The sequence below is a fragment of the Rhinopithecus bieti genome, unplaced genomic scaffold (genome assembly GCF_001698545.2).
Source record: "Rhinopithecus bieti isolate Rb0 unplaced genomic scaffold, ASM169854v2 scaffold_9899, whole genome shotgun sequence".
In the NCBI taxonomy this organism is placed as follows: Eukaryota; Metazoa; Chordata; class Mammalia; order Primates; family Cercopithecidae; genus Rhinopithecus; species Rhinopithecus bieti.
The window spans coordinates 2,640,190-2,655,638 of NW_016806979.1; the positions used below are offsets into that span (position 1 = coordinate 2,640,190).

The 15,449-nt window shown below is 49.0% G+C and overlaps 2 protein-coding genes and 2 long non-coding RNA genes across 5 annotated transcripts in view; 3 read left to right on the forward strand and 1 right to left on the reverse strand.

Moving 5' to 3' along the window:
* Window positions 1-5,113, forward strand: part of LOC108534147 (uncharacterized) — a 35,368-nt gene extending 30,255 nt beyond the window's left edge. Inside the window, exon 3 of the long non-coding RNA XR_001886896.1 lies at window positions 5,028-5,113. This is a non-coding gene — a long non-coding RNA (uncharacterized LOC108534147). The remainder of the gene's footprint in view (window positions 1-5,027) is intronic.
* The window catches only part of RNF213 (ring finger protein 213), a 147,871-nt gene that overhangs the window by 4,830 nt on the left and 127,592 nt on the right, over window positions 1-15,449 (reverse strand). For both annotated transcript variants that reach the window (XM_017879305.1, XM_017879306.1), the window contains 17 exons: window positions 14,127-14,237; window positions 13,454-13,696; window positions 13,039-13,120; window positions 12,247-12,281; window positions 10,338-10,432; window positions 9,096-9,252; window positions 8,332-8,512; window positions 6,995-7,086; window positions 6,154-6,405; window positions 5,087-5,219; window positions 4,594-4,677; window positions 3,729-3,909; window positions 3,265-3,466; window positions 1,781-1,858; window positions 1,023-1,217; window positions 471-560; window positions 198-376 (listed from right to left, as the gene is read on the reverse strand). In XM_017879305.1, coding sequence (XP_017734794.1) covers window positions 198-376; window positions 471-560; window positions 1,023-1,217; window positions 1,781-1,858; window positions 3,265-3,466; window positions 3,729-3,909; window positions 4,594-4,677; window positions 5,087-5,219; window positions 6,154-6,405; window positions 6,995-7,086; window positions 8,332-8,512; window positions 9,096-9,252; window positions 10,338-10,432; window positions 12,247-12,281; window positions 13,039-13,120; window positions 13,454-13,696; window positions 14,127-14,237 — 2,390 coding nt within the window. The remainder of the gene's footprint in view (window positions 1-197; window positions 377-470; window positions 561-1,022; window positions 1,218-1,780; window positions 1,859-3,264; window positions 3,467-3,728; window positions 3,910-4,593; window positions 4,678-5,086; window positions 5,220-6,153; window positions 6,406-6,994; window positions 7,087-8,331; window positions 8,513-9,095; window positions 9,253-10,337; window positions 10,433-12,246; window positions 12,282-13,038; window positions 13,121-13,453; window positions 13,697-14,126; window positions 14,238-15,449) is intronic.
* Window positions 5,167-15,445, forward strand: LOC108534148 (uncharacterized). Its single transcript, XR_001886897.1, has 3 exons — window positions 5,167-5,241; window positions 9,920-10,106; window positions 15,156-15,445. It is a non-coding gene; the product is annotated as an uncharacterized LOC108534148 (long non-coding RNA).
* LOC108534145 (uncharacterized) lies at window positions 11,496-13,026 on the forward strand. The gene has a single exon (XM_017879309.1). The coding sequence runs from the start codon at window positions 11,784-11,786 to the stop codon at window positions 12,285-12,287; it is 504 nt and encodes a 167-aa protein (XP_017734798.1). The 5' UTR covers window positions 11,496-11,783; the 3' UTR covers window positions 12,288-13,026.

Here is a 15,449-nt window from a genome sequence, read left to right on the forward strand (position 1 = left end):
CAAGACCCTTGTCTGCAAAACTTGTGTACTTGCTTAAAGAAAACCCAGCAGAGATTAAAACCAAAAAGCTAGTCCTAAGGTGCCCGGTAATGGCAAAAAGCAGGAAATGGGATAACTACTTTTGTGTCTATGGAAGATCACAGGAGAGACAGCAGAACATTGTGTCGGCCCCGCCCCACAGGTGTGCAAATCCATACCTCCACTCAGGGTTGAAGCTCCCCTCGGCTTGGGGGTTCTTTAGTTTCAAGATTATCATTTCGTGCAGCTCTAGCAGGAAGGCGTCTAGGCCAATCTGATTTAGGAATGTGCTAAGGAGCTTAGCATCTTCTGGGCTCAGATCTGCTTTGTATCTTGAACTGATTTCCCCAAATGGCTCCTAAAACGACGGAAGAGCAAATGAAGCATTAAAGCCTGCAGGGAGAAGGGAGTGCAGTTCCTCTGTCCGGCGGAGAGGAAGAGACCAGACTTACTTTCTGCAGCTGCAGCAGCTGTTCAGACTTATGAGCAGACAGGAACTGCCAGAGGGCAATGGTGTGTTTTAACTGGCATCTGTTTAAGGCCTGCAGAAGGAACAGAATTCCTGAATGGGGGCTGAGGTCTCACACCCCGCCCGACTCATGCCATGCGCCAGGGAGCCTGAGTGCTCTCCACACAGGCATTCTTCTCTTCGTTCTGCCCTGTACTAATGTGATCTCCCTCCTTGTGAAGGCCATCTCTGTCCTATCTACCTTCCCTCCTGTGGCACCTCAGAGTCCACTCACATCACGCAGTTTGCAGGGGCCTCATGTACTCAGTCACATTTGGGCTCTATCTAGACTGCTGGCATTTCTAGCATGTGTCTGTCTCTGCTGTCCCTGGTGTGTCCTGTTTATACTGGACTGACTGGGTGAGCGGTTGTTCTTGTCTCCCCGTCCTTTTCAGGAGCGCCTAGAGTGGCACTCCCCGAATGCTCCTATCCCTCGCAGGAAGCAGGAGACGAGGGTGAGGGGCTGTGCTGATTTCTTTTTCGGCGTGAGACCCACCTTTGACACGTGAGTCGTCTGATCACCCATGCGCAGGACGTCTTGAATGTAGATATTCAGGTGCATGTTTGGATCCCCACCAGCTGTGCTCAGAAACCCCAGAGTGACTTCTACGACGGACAGTGCTTCACAGGCATCGCTGTGGGACTGCAGCTGTCCACTGATGGCACTCATGACCGAGCTGGGGAGGGAGTCCTGGGAAATGAGAAGCAGGGAGGGATGTCTGTGGGCTGGGTTTCTGGTGTCTCACCAGCTGGTAAGAGAGCTGAGCCCCTTCACTGCCCAAGCCACGTGTGGGGTCAGCCCTCTAACAGGTGACACTTGGGCACGCTGTGTGCAGGCAGCTTTCCAGACTTTCCATAGAAATAGATACAAGGGCAGTGAATCTTCAAACAACCCTGGAGGCCATGGAGACACACAGGTCTACCCATCAATACGGGCATGCAGAGAGCAGGAACAAACTGGTTCCATGGACTTTCCGCTTCCGCAGACATGGCCATGACATCATTTCTGAGAGTTGAACCCACAAGATGTCAATCTGCTTTTACTCTACAAGAAAACCTGCTGATTTGCTGTCTTGCTTGCCCTCTGCAAAGAGCACTGGGCTCTTAAGGAGCACCCTGGGGTCCTCAGGGAGGCCGCAGAAACTGTGGCTCACAGCAAACACCCGGGGCAAGGCTGGAGTAGGCCTAACATGGAGGAAAACACACTGAGAAGGCAGAAAGCCCCATGCAGAGGATAAGGTTTATCAGGATCACCTGCGCCATTTTGTTCTTGATGTCCATAAAGAGATGTTCGTAGTTCCAGTCATGTCTGTATACCAGAGTGGGTATTCCCTAAATTGAGAAAGAAAAAAGGTTTTTTAAAATTAAATCCATTGTGGACATTTCCATCAGATGACAAACAGAATCTGCAGCCGGAACTCCAGCGTAGTGCCGCACTGCCCAGTGTATCCCTCGGCAAAGAGCGCCCCTCTCTGTCATTAACCCACCATCTATGGAAATAGTAACACAAGCGGGAATCCAGCGAGCCCCCACGGCCAATTACATGACAAGATATTGTCACGTGATCATGGCCAGCTTCGCCACAGGAGGTGCTAGGGCAACAGGTATCTGTGCATATCCTATTCATTTATTCATTCAGTCACTAAAGGCACAGACCATGCACAGGCAATCACTCTGCCAGAGGACACGGCTGTGAGAATGAATTAAAAACAGCCATGGGCTCTCAGTTCCTGGCCCAGTTGCAGGTGGTACCGTACATAAGTACAGTAGATTTGACTGTAGCTGGAAGGAACAAGTGCTGTCCAGGTGAAAGAGCAGAGATGGGAAAGTGCCTGCTGTGTGGCTCCAGTGCGTGAGGTCACGGGATGCAGTGCAGGGAAATGGGCTACTATGGCTGGAGGCAGGGCTGGAAGGTTGGGCTAGGCCGAGCTACAGGGCCTCCCATATCAGACAACAGTGTCTGCTTTATCCGGCATGCGGCAGGGCCATCCGGCACAGAAAGAACAGAGGCAGATGTGGGTTTTAGGCCGTGGACTGAAGAACCTGGAGGTGGGGGCCAGTTAGGAGTGGCTAGCGGTCCAACTTGCAGGAGGCTTTTAACTGCAGTGTGGGCTTTGGCAGTCAGGTGAGGGCACACAGAAGGCGCAGCTAATTGCACCTGCTGGCAGGTTACCCATGGAGGCTGAAGGAGGAGGGGCTGTGGGGTGGTAGTGCCATTAACTGGTAGAAAAACCTAGATGATGAGGCCATCAACAGTCAGCCAGGTGCAGTGGCTCACACCTATAATCCCAGCACTTTGGGAGGCCAAGGTGGGTGGATACCTCGAGCCTAAGAGTTCAAGACAAGCTGGGCAACGTGATGAAGCCCCATCTCTACCAAAAAATACACAAATTAGCTGGGCGTGTGGTGCACACCTGTGGTCTCAGCTACTTGGGAAGCCGAGGTGGGAGGATCGCTTGAGCCCAGAGGTGGAGGGGGGTTGCAGTGAGCCAAGACGGCACCACTGCCCTGCAGCCTGGGCAACAGAGTGAGACCCTGTTTCAAAAAAAAAAAAAACCTCAACAGTCCCTTGGGGGACTGAGGTGCAGATGGCCCTGCAGGAGAGGGCTCAGGAGAGCCCTGCAGACCAGACTGCGGGGTGAGGTGCTGCTTCCCTCTTGTGAGAAGCACACCAAGGGCTGCTTGTTCACAACAGACACACCGACCAAATGAGCAGCAGTGGCGGGAGTCAGCCCTACCTTGAGGCTCAGCCGGGGCTTGCCCTGGAGGAAGCGGCTGACGATCTGCCGCTGAATCTTCTCCAGGTCGAACTCCTGTAGGGTCTCTCTGCCCTGCTCCACCTGGTACTGGCAGTTGGAGAGAATCAGTGGAGTCAGGTCCCGCTCTACTTCATAATTGATGACGTGCAGGTCAGTGACATCGGCTGCATCCACGGAATAGCTGAGGGGCAGAAAGACAGCGTTCAGCGTCCAGGCCGGGCTTGTGGGCCGAGGGCTCCACGTTGCAGGGAGCTGGCTCCTACTTGATTTCTCACAGTTGGAGCAGAGGAAAACCATACCCAAGATGGGGTGGGTCGCTGGTGAGGGCGGCTGCAGGAGTGAATGTCTGTTCGGGAAGGGGCTGAAGCTTGCTTATGTCTGCCCACTGGGCTTAGGGACCCCAGGCTGAGCAGGCACCATTTCCTGTTGGCTCGTGCACACACCTGTTGTTTCCCTCGGAGAGTTTTTCCACCGCGTAGACAATTTCATTGTGTAGGCGAATCAAGTAGCTGACGAGAGCGGTAGCACAGAGGCCCAGGCCCCGTCGTCGTGGCAAGAGGATCTCAAAATCAGCCTCCAGATCCAAGTCAGTGCTGCAGTAGTCTTTGGGTAGGTTGATCTCACCTTTAAACGACAGGGTTATTCTTAAGCAGAGAGGAGTTCCTACTCCTCACAGAATCTAGGCGTGGGGAGGAGGGGTGCAGAAGCCATCAGCTCCACACAGAGCTGGGTCTCGGTTCTACCCCTGTATACTGATCGAGTTTCAAATGCTTTCAGCTCCCTTTTGATGCCACACTTAGGGACTGAAGAGGATTGAGGGTTTATTTTCCTGACACGTTATTTTACTTATCCAGACACCACCATCAAAAGAGACACACATTAAGCGCTAACACAGTGCTGGCTGGGCGTGGTGGTTCACGCTTGTAATCCTATCACTTTGGGAGGCTGAGGCAGGTGGACTGCCTGAGCTCAGGAGTTTGAGACCAGCCTGGGCAACATGGTGAAACCCCGTCTCTACTAAAATACAGAAAAAAGAAAAAAAAAATTAGCTGGGCGTGTGCCTGTAATCCAGCTACTCCGGAGGCTGAGGCAGGAGAATTGCTTGAATCCGGGAGGCGGAGATTGCAGTGAGCCGAGATGGAGCCACTGCACTCCAGCCTGGCAACATAGTGAGACTCCATCTCAAAAGCAAAAAAACAAACACAGTTCTGTGTGTTGACAGGGATGGGCCAAGTCAGGCTGATGAGAAGAGCCTTCAGAGCAGCCTCTCCTGGAATGCTTAGTGGTACAGAGGGACAGGACACGAACCGTTCGTCTCAAGCGATCTCCTCAGTTTGTTCCATGTTGACAGGAAGATTGTGATTCTCTTCTGAAGTAGCTGCCTCAGCCCCTCTGTTGAACAGAATACTTTGTAAGAACCGTATGATAGCAGCCCCCCGCAAGGCCAAACCACCCTAGTTACATGCTCTGCCGAGAGCCCATCTTTGTTGCTTTGTGCAGTCATGAGCATGTCTGAGGTGCTGTTTGAAGCAGTGAGCCAAGTTTGAGGAGCTAAAGAGGGAGGTGCTTTTCAGCTCTGGTGAAGGCTTCTAATATGTTTTTGGGGTTCAAGCACCCTTCACCGCATGCTGAGAGCTTGGGCTGTAGAGCCCCCATCAGCACCTCCCTCCCCCCACCCAGCTTAGGCTGTAGAGCCCCAATCAACACCTCCTCCCTCCTCCCCACCCTGTCCCCCTATGCAGTGATCCTTTCGAACCACCAGACGCGGGACAGTCCTGGTCTTGTCAGAGCAGAGCCACACCTGAGCTGTGGCTGCTGAGGAAGCCTCTGATGGAGCTGTATTCAACTTGCGGGACGTTCTGGAACCGCTTCACTAGACCTCTTTGCAGGGCCAAAATCTCAGGCAGGAACTTTACCAGCCTCAGCTCTGCTTCCTGGAGAAGGGAAGACCACCCGGTAATAATTTTTATTTACCTAAAAAATGTTATTGGGGATACAGACTTTGAGACTGGCTGGGAGACTTGTATTTGTAGTTTTATCTGGTCAGTGTCATTTCCTGTGATACAGCATGGAGCTTGAAAATGGGAAAAGGGCCCTCCTGTTCTTCCCACAAGTCTATGGACAGTGCAGAGTGTCAGAAATGGAGGACGGAGAAGAGGGAGCCCAGGCTCGATGGAGCTGACGCATCAGCAGCGTCCACCAAGGGCTGATGAAGGAAATCTGTCCCTTGGGCCCATGGTACGGAGAGAAGCTGCTGAAGCAAATACTTGCGAGACAGCAAATACTAGTCCATGGAGAGAAATGATTAGGCAGTCTGTTGTAGAAAATGAAACTGCAAATGGATGAAAGTTAGAAAAATACATTTCTAATTCCAGCAAATGCGACCAGTACACGTGACTGCTCCCCAGTACCCCACCACCGCCAGCGCACACCCACTCACTCCCATCTTCCATCTACGCCTTGATGCTTGGGCGCAGGGAGGAGTTTTGTTTGATCTGCCCATGCTCCGGCAATGCGGACAGAGAGGAACCCAGCGGCTGGGAAAGAACTGCGTCCTTTTCTGTCTGGCTGAGTGATGAGGGGAGGTCCTCTCCTGGCCTCCAGCTTCCCCACAGGTCACTGCTAATCCCAACCTGGGTGTGTATTTCGTCTGTGACTTGATGCTTCTGGCAGTCGTATGGTTTGATATGTATGAAAATCTCTAGCCCTGAGTCTTCTACATTCTATTCAAAATCAAATAATTGAAATAGCCTGTGAAGATGCTCTGGCTTTAGGAATTGATTATACTACGTAAAAGCCCAGGGCCTTCAGGTCTCCTGGGGAACTCTGTACCGAAAAAGGGAAGGAGCCACAGTGAGCCAGACGTACCTTCTGCAGGAAATGCCAGAGGATGGGCACTGTTTCTTTGCCATTTTTCTGTTCCACAATGTGCTGCAGGTACTCAACTGTAATTCTTTTTCTGCAGCTCCAAATCTTAGAGCAATGGACCACACTTTTCCGGGGCAGGTGGGGCAGGAAGGTCATTGGGTCACCATAGATTATTTTGGCCACAGGGTTAGAGCTGATACGCTTATCTTGGCTGATGAGAATATTCATGGTGGGAAGGGTTTTATCTAGACGCTGGATGGAGAAAATGAAACAGAATTCTGGAAGTGAGGTATTGCTACAAACAGATTGGAACACCCAGTAACTCCACCGGTGGGTGTCTGCATATTAGGGCATTTATCCCCTGCTCTGAGCATGTAATCAGGTATTCCCTTTAATCTTCTAATTTCAGTGTTCTTTGTTTATAGATGTATGTCTCCCCAAACAGAATGAGATTCAGAAATCTATATTACTCTTAGTAACGTTCTGGCTGCTAGACGAGTAATTAATCTATGATTGTCAGTTCATTTTTAGTGGGTATATATGTGATAGTTTCTCTGCCTTGTACATTACATTCTGCATGGAGAGAAAAGTACTGCCTGCACTTGCTGGATTCCCAGGAATTCCTCGGACTGACTTCATGACCAGCTGCAGGAGGGAAGAGCACTTGGGGACAGGAGGAGGACGGAGTGACTTGAGGTGGGGAGCATCAGCATCTGGGGCTCAGCCAAAGGTTTTTGCTGGCACCGCTATGAGGGGCAACAGGCAAGGAGCATTCAGCAGACGCCGGGACCCTTCCTTTCTGGTCAGAGGAGCAACACAGCTATCCCCACCTACTGCTTACCTCCAGTTCAGGAGAAATCACAGCTGCGATTTCCTTTTCCCAGTTGTTCCTCATTTCTTTGGTTGACAATCTTGTGTCAAAATTTAAAAACCCTGCAAGAAAACTCCAAATGTGTAGGTTACCCAAGGCACAAAGAACACAGCAGTCTGCATATAATAAACACTAGATAAGTGTTTAATAGAAATAACACTCATTTTGAGGTAATAGATTTCTAAATTAAGTATTTTGAAATAGTTCCTGCTGTTACCACCAACTTAATGACCTTTTGAAGATAACGTCAATCTCTAAAAATTCCTCCACCCTACATAATTGTAATCTTAGAACCATTTTGAAAAAAATTACTGAAAGAACAGAACTTAAGCTCCAAAACCCAGGGCATGGTAACAGTGGCCGGGCTACCACCAGCCATCTCAGCTGCTGCCACCCAAGCCCTGAGGCAGACCACACAGATGCGGAGTGCTGCGGGAACCCTCCGCCTGCTTCCAGGATTCTGTCATTTCATCGGTGTGACTGTGGGTGCGCTCACCTCGCTGAAATCCCACCAGAATAAGAGGCTTAAAATAAAATCAGATTGTTCAAAATGGAAAATAAATAGGAAGGCCAGTTTCGGGCAAAGAAGTAGCTGAGGTGGGAGCAGATTTTCTTGTCATGGGACAGTACTTCTTATTGCTATTATTATTTTAAATTAATATTGTCCTCACAGTGGTAATTGTGATTTCTGCAGATTAGCAAAAGAAAATCACTTTTAATTCCACCACTCACAGATAACCATTTTTCTAAGTTGTCTTATAGACCTTCTCTTTCTTTATGAATTTAAATTTTTAAAATAGAAAATTAGCTCGGTGAATACAGTATTTTATAGCTTTCTTTTTTTTACATAATTGTGGACATATAAACATTTAATCAGCACACAACTGTGATGGTGATTGATCCTTTGACAACACACGCTCTGTGTGGACAACACGTGCCCCCAGCGTGGCAGGGGAGTGGTCTACGGGGCTGACTTCAGCACTGAAGACTCCCCATATATGCACACTGAACACGTGTGTGCAGACGCTCCCGAATACTGCAGGTCTTAGCCAGGCAGGGGTGAATGGAGAGAACAGAGCAGCTCCTTCAAGCCTCTGGGCAAGCAAAGTGCTTCCTTTTTTCAGCTCCAGGCATCGCCTTCCCTAGACACGATTTTCTCTGTGTGTTCTCTCATTGTCTCCAGCAACAGCACAGACAGAGCTCAGACTGGCTGCATGTGGGGTGGCCCGCCAAGAGAGCAAGCCTGCTTCTGCTGTCGTTGTGCTGTGTGATCCCCGCCCAGCCCCTGCCCCTGCCCCTGCCCTCACTGTTGCCAGAGAGCTGGTGCTGCTCTTGGAGAAGCCTGCGCAAGACAAGGTGGACCACACTGATGGTCTCGTCGGCACTGTGTCCCAGCATCTTGGTCAACTGCTCCAGGTCCTTCAGGATGTGCTGCTGCAGAAAGCCTTTGGGATCTCTCACTGGAGGCTTAATGATGTTTATCAGAGCCTGTGGGGGCAACGGAACAGAGCATTTAGCGGGATCTGGTTTGGAGAGAAGATGGTGAGCCTGTAGAGGCCATGGGGAGTGGAGCACCAGCATAGAGGCGGAAGGCGGTTTCTAAGATGAAAACTGCGGAGTGATCCACGCGTGATTCAAACAGGTGAAAGGAAGGCTAGCAAGCGGAGCAGCTGCTGGCTTTTCTGTTATTACAGTGAGATAAAGAATCTTCAGACTGTACTGTTGGCCATCTTGGTTATACAGTGTGTTCTTTCCTCCCTAGAGCTACAATGAAGACACAGGTAAAATAATGAAGATGTCAGCCTCTCTACTCCCAGATGTGGACCAAAGACACAGAGTGTTAATTTGACGTGGATTTTATATAATCTGGGGAGTAGTTCCCCCATATACCGTCATGTGCCACAGGGGGAAACATGGAGATGTGTAACCTGGATATTTCTTTGTAGACTAATGAGCTTCAAAATGCATAGATGGCAGCTAGGACTTGAGACAAAAGGACTCCCTGGGAAGAAGTGAAAGCAGGTTCTTCCTAGAGTAACTCGGTACATCATTTGGCAGCACCGGGTTATACCTGGGAACTCTGGGAAGCTCCCAGAAGCAGAGCCAAGTGAGTGAGTAGCCGGATAAGGATGAAGACCACTGGGGGCAGCCCTCGGTCACACGTCACCACGTCTCTCTGCTGCGGGTCGCCTAGCACATGGCCGGTCTGTGTTCTGTCTGTGCTGTTGCTGGAAAGAATGAGAGAACACAGGGTAGAGGCTGAGGCTGACCACTTCGGCACACTGCACCTTCTCAGCACTCGGAGTGAGGCTCACAGCTGAGAAGAGAGTTATGTCAGAAGTACTTGCTGTTCCACTAAGCCTGGACCATGTTCCTAAGAGTCTCATGACAGACTCGCCTGTCCGGCGGACCAGACCCCACTGCGTTCTCAGCGCCAAGTGGCTGCGCTTATGTGGTATTGATGCTGATCCCCGGGCAGGGTGTTAGGATGCAGGCCTGGACCCGTCTTTTCCACTGAAGTCTTTGTTGGGAGAGGAGTGGTTGGGCTAAGAACAGCTAGAGTGTGGGAGGACAGTCGGCATCCTATGGGTGTCCATATTCTTATTTCCCCAAAGGAAAAACTAGGATCCAAAGTCCAGCAGACAGGAGATGCAGTGTGGCAGATACTTTCAATGGCAAAACCATTAGAGGTTGGAGGACACTGTGATAGTTTCTTAAGCTGTGACTGCAGGGAACAGTCAGAATATGAAGCCCCCATGCAGGTCCCACTCACTCTCTGAAAGGAGCAGTTAGAACCACACTCATCCCAGCATGGGATTGTGGGATCGGATTTGTATCTGGATTCTGAAGTCTGGTATTTCATAAGACTATGTCTCCTTCATTTTTCTCAAAAAGCAAAAAATGGAGAAAGCTAAGATTGCTGGCAAGTGAGATAGCATCTGCTGAGACAGACGGAAGCCCAGGTTTTGGTCCGGCAGACATAGATGTTCCCGTGAATTAGATCATCTGTTTATGTCATGCATATTTCTACAGAGGCTGCACCCAAGGCCCAAAAGGAAGACATCTGTATTCATATTAACAGGTATGAATGTGTAGCCTGCTTTGCATTTCAGGGCCCAGGGAGCCAACAACAGATCAGAGGCCTCCCTGCTGTGTGACTGCTGGGACTTTGGCATTGCTATTCAGTATGACACAGGTCCACGTGTACTGGAGTAATTAGTACTATCTTGAGTATCACTTTATCAGCTGGAATAAAAACAGCCCAACGCCCCAAGGTTTGAGTACTTAGGAAATACAATCCTGACCCACATACCTGACCAGGTTAAAGCCGTCCTGAGGTCTGTGATTAATGCCTCCAATCGGCGCATGGCAGTCAATGCAGGTGCTCTGTTCCATCGGCCTGCCACACTACGGTGAAGACAGAGGGTACTCGGAACCACTTCTGGAGCAGTACCATTTTATGCACAAACGCCATCATGCAAATGAACACCTCCTTATCACTGGCGAACGTGAGCACCTTTGGATTGTCTGTTCCAGTGTGTGCTTGTTTCGGGTGGGTGGAGAGCCCATGGGGACAGGGTAGGTACTCACTAATGTTGCACATGGGCAATTGGAACTGTTTTTGTTTTTTTTTTTTTTAATAAGTGGGACAATTTAAGCTTTATTCCCAGAGTGACACTTTATAGACAAATACATAAAATTCAACCTTCCTTTCTCATATTCAGCACTTTTTCTATTCCTCCATCTATCACACTACCCTGTAGCACTTCATGATCTAATACCAAGAATACTGGAATAGCTTCCAAACTGACTTCCTTATATCCATTTGGACTTTTTCATATATTTATTTTTATGAGACGGAGCCTCGCTCTGTCCTCCAGGCAGGAGTGCAGTGGCACCATCACAGCTCACTACAGCCTTGACCTCCTCAGGCTCAAGCAATCATCCTACCTTAGCCTCCCAAGTAGCCGGGACCACATGCATGCATGCATGCACCACCATGCCCTGCTGATGCTTTGTGTTTTTTGTAGAGACAGGGTTTCAACGTGTTGCCCAGGCCGGTCTCAAACTCCTGGGCTCTAGCAATCCACCTGCCTCAGCCTCCCGAAGTGCTGGGATTACAGGTGTGACCTACCACACCTGGGTTGGACTTTTTTATTTAAAAAAGTCCAATCATATAATCTACTTCCAAAGGCTCATTTTTCGAAATCAGATATTGTGCTACTATATACTGAGAGTCACAGCTGATAACACACCAAACCAGTCACAGAATTTCAGAGCTGGGATCATTCTTAGAATCTATTTCAGTCTCATTTCTTGGACAAGGAAGTGGTTGAAGCTCAGAAAAGTGTATGTATCAGTTTTTCTCCCTCTGTGTCTCTTATATATGTTATTAAATGACATCTATCAGGCTGGGCACAGTGGCTCATAATCCCAACACTTTGGGGGCCGAGACAGGAGGATCGCTCAAGCCCAGGAGTTCAATGTTTATTGTGAGCAATGATCATGTCACTGCACTCCCGGCTGGGCAAGAGAGCCAGACACTGTCTCAACCAGCTGACGAAACACCACGAATAACTAGCACGTATCAGCTCAACCCACCAGCCTCTTGCTCTGCAAGTACAGATACTGTGTACGGAGGGCTCTGGGCTAGATGCTTGGGAATCCAGAGAGGAAGCAACAGTCCTTCCCCATGGTGCACAGTCTACACGTGGCTTTTCCTTTGGCATCTGGACCACACCTCCTCTGAGGGCTAATAATGCAGCCTGTGGTCCACGCAACACCTTGCCATTCTATCAAGAAAAGGCTCACTGACCCCATGCTGCAGTGCCTAGAACGAATGGCTAGCAGCAGTTCCCAACCAGTAGCAATTTTCTTTCCCAGGGGACCTTGGTCAGTGTCTGGTTTTAGTTGTCACACTGGGAGGAGGGGGTGCTCCTGGCATCCAGGGACTCAAGGTCAGGCATACTGCCAGACAGCCTGCAGTGCACAGGACAGCCCGCACCACAGAGCCATGTCCACAGTGCTGAGGCTGAGAAGCCCAGGGCTAGAAACCCTTAGCGCCATTGATGTTGCCCTGCTCAGAGCACCCTGGGCAGTCCTCGGTGAGCCTGTGCTCTCCTGGAAGGCCGAGAGCCTCACTCTCCTCACCTATGATCCCCTTCCTCTAACCCAGGAGTGCACGCCACCCCTCAAACCCTATCTTAAATACCAAGACTCACCTCTCCCACGGAGCAAGGATGGCCGTTGGGACAAGCTGTGAAGAGAACAGGACACACATTGGCTGATGAGGTTTCCCTGAATGACCCACATTGAAAAGGGAAAGCTAACTCTACTCTCTGGCCCTGACCAAAATATGAGAATGAGTGTCCAGAGCACCCCACACTAATTTGTTAAGTTATATGACACCTGCCTGAAGCTTAATAAATGTATGTTGTCAGTGAAAAATGTCTGAGTCTAATTTTACGAAATAAAAAGCAATTAGAATATAGGCCACACCAGCGGTACTTTTGGAGGCGAGGTGGACAGGATTCTAGACCTTTCTATCCTCTTTGGTTTTTTTTTTTTTGTCATGAGCATATTTTATAACTTTAAAAACTAGTTTTAAAATATTTACTCAGGCAACAGCAAAATTTACATGTCATGGGTTATATGAGTCAGTCTCCCAGTTCTATATTTCATATATTTCAGAAGAGCTATCTTTGTGTCAAAAACTTTTGTTTTGTGATGGGCCTTTGAATGTGTCTCTGATGTGGTTCCCAGTCCTTCCTACTCCCAAAATGGCCTATTCCAGAAAACAGAAGTGCATCACAGAGCGCCTTTTGCACACAACAAAGAAATGAAATGGTTTGGATCATCTAGCCGGCAGAGTGCCAGCTCCTTCTAGCCATTCATCTTCTGCAGATGCCACGGGTAGAATGCAGGTGGTTTTGAACCCTGAGTCACAAACCACATGGACCCCAAGTCGAACCCAATGCTTCAAAGCATCTGGACACCCAGACCCCAACACTTACTGTACCAGTGGACTCCCTCCAGACCCTTCCACCTCCGAGCTTGAGCCAGCAAGTCTTCAGGCATGGTTGGAAGAAAAGCATGCTGAAAAACAAGAAAACAGAGATAGCTGTAGATAAGTGAGCTTGTCGCCTGGGTGCTGCTGCTCAGCAGGAGGCCTAGAGGAAGAAAGGGAACTCTGCTTTCCTTCTACTGGACTTCTGAAGCGATCTGTGAAGAAAACAGCTCCCTGTGAAGTAACAAAGGGCAAGGCAAGTCTGTCACTGTCTTGTGTGCTCAAGAATCAAGTGACACAAAGGCAGAGAACTGAGGAGATAAAGATGCTCAAGGGTTCCCATGGCTGCAGCTCGGTCTCTACAGTGACAAGCTCTGGGGGGTGTTCCGGTGAAGGCTGATGGAATTGTGGCCTACTCTTACCGCCATGTTGGCTGGGGAGAAGGCCAGATTCTTTAGGGGTTCCAAGACTTTATTCTGTCCACACAGAAGGACAGCTGCAGCATGAATGGCCATTTCTGTCACTGTTCCCTGAAGGTGGTTGTCACTGGGGCCCGCCCTCAACAATGGCAGAGAATTGTCCATGAGCGATGTTGCAAAATGGCTGATCTCAGGAGGTGAAAGGATCTTGCATTCGCCAATGAATTTGCTCACAGCTTCACATTGCTGACAGGAAAAAAAAACTTAACATTAAGATGTATCAAACAATATTGTGTGAACTGCTCTTAGGCATACACTGACACCAAATATACATCAAATATCGAGGTAAATATGGAGAAATCACCACCATTTGAGGGGGAAATTTTTCAGAGAAGAGAATTGTGCATATACAAACAGAGCATCCACATATGTAAGCATTAATTTTGATATTCTATTTTGTTTTACATTATCTGTTGTTCTTGGCTTTAGTTTTCATTATAATTCTACAAGCTTTGGGTTAAACAGAAAATAGTTCCTCCACATAACGAGGTTGAAAGCCTCTATCCTAGATTAAAAAAAAATTATGGCATGATTTGTGTTGATAAGTTTCATTCTATTGAATAAAGTCCCTCCAAATACTGAGACTTTGAACACAGCCCTGCAGGTGGTTACTCACCTCTGGTGTAGGGTGGAGGCTTACATTGTGGGATCTATACAAAATAGCCACCTCTCTGAACAGTGTTAACAGGAAGTAGGCTGACTGCTGGCTTTGGGGGGTCTTGCAGGCCTGCAAAATCAAGGGTATCAAGTGAGAATTTAAAAGCTCAACAGATTTTTTTTTTTTTGAGATGGAGTCTTGCTCTGTCACCCAGGCTGGAGTGTAGTGGCACGATCTCAGCTCACTGCAACCTCTGCCTCTCGGGTTCAAGCGATTCTCCTAACTCAGTCTCCCGAGTAGCTGGGATTACAGGCGCACACCACCATGCCCAGCGAATTTTTTTTTCTTTTCTTTTAGTAGAGATGGGGTTTCACCATGTTTGCCAGGCTGGTCTCAAACTCCTGACCTTGTGATCTGCCCACTTGGCTTCCCAAAGTGCTGGGATTATAGGATTGAGGCCTGCCCCCCGCCCCAGTCCACCAGATCTACCTAAGGGCCAGAGGCTCGCGAAGGTTGCATGTGAAAAGAAAAGTGTCTCAGCCCTCAACCCACTCCTCGGGGAAGGCGCCTTTTCAACCCACCCACCAGGGAAGGAGCCTGTTCAACCCACCCCTTGGGGAAGGAGCCTTTTCCAGGCCTGGACACCCGGGGTCATGCCCCACATGGGCCATCTTTTGGCGAGCAACTTTTGGGCTACAAAGTTCCTGAAATACTCTCAGATTAAACTCAATGCATATTTAGCAGCCAGCTTAATGACAGAAGCAATGGAATCACCATCTGTTCTTCTGACTCCTTCACTGGTCTTAGAAACTTCTCCTAAGCAGAAAGAGTATTTTCTATTTCCTCTTTTCCTGGCACAGGGACTCAAAAAGGAAGCAAGACCAGACCAATTTAAAGGTTAGATTCTAAAAACATCTTTATATTTTTTAACTTCCCACACTACACCAACATATGTATTTTTATTAAACACACAAGCATATCTGAACTATGAATACATATAGATATGAATTTGCTATTAATAGTTGTGTCAGCATCTTTGTTTTCCAGCAGGGTCTCAAAGGAAGTAATGGACATAAATCAAAAGACGCTGCTGATGGCCTTGGCAGATCAGCAAGACACAGCAAATTGTCAGCTCAGCTGCCGTAGCTGTCCTGTTCCAGCCACTGGTTCACGCACACCGGCCAGGTGCACCCTGGAGGCCGTGGGCACGTGACTTCCAATAGTGTCACATGATGGGCCGCGTCAGTGGTCCACCACCCTGCATCATTTGACATAAACCAGGGAACACGCAGGCTCCAAGGGATGCCACCTGGTATCAGAGAGAAGCCAGGGGCCCACCCT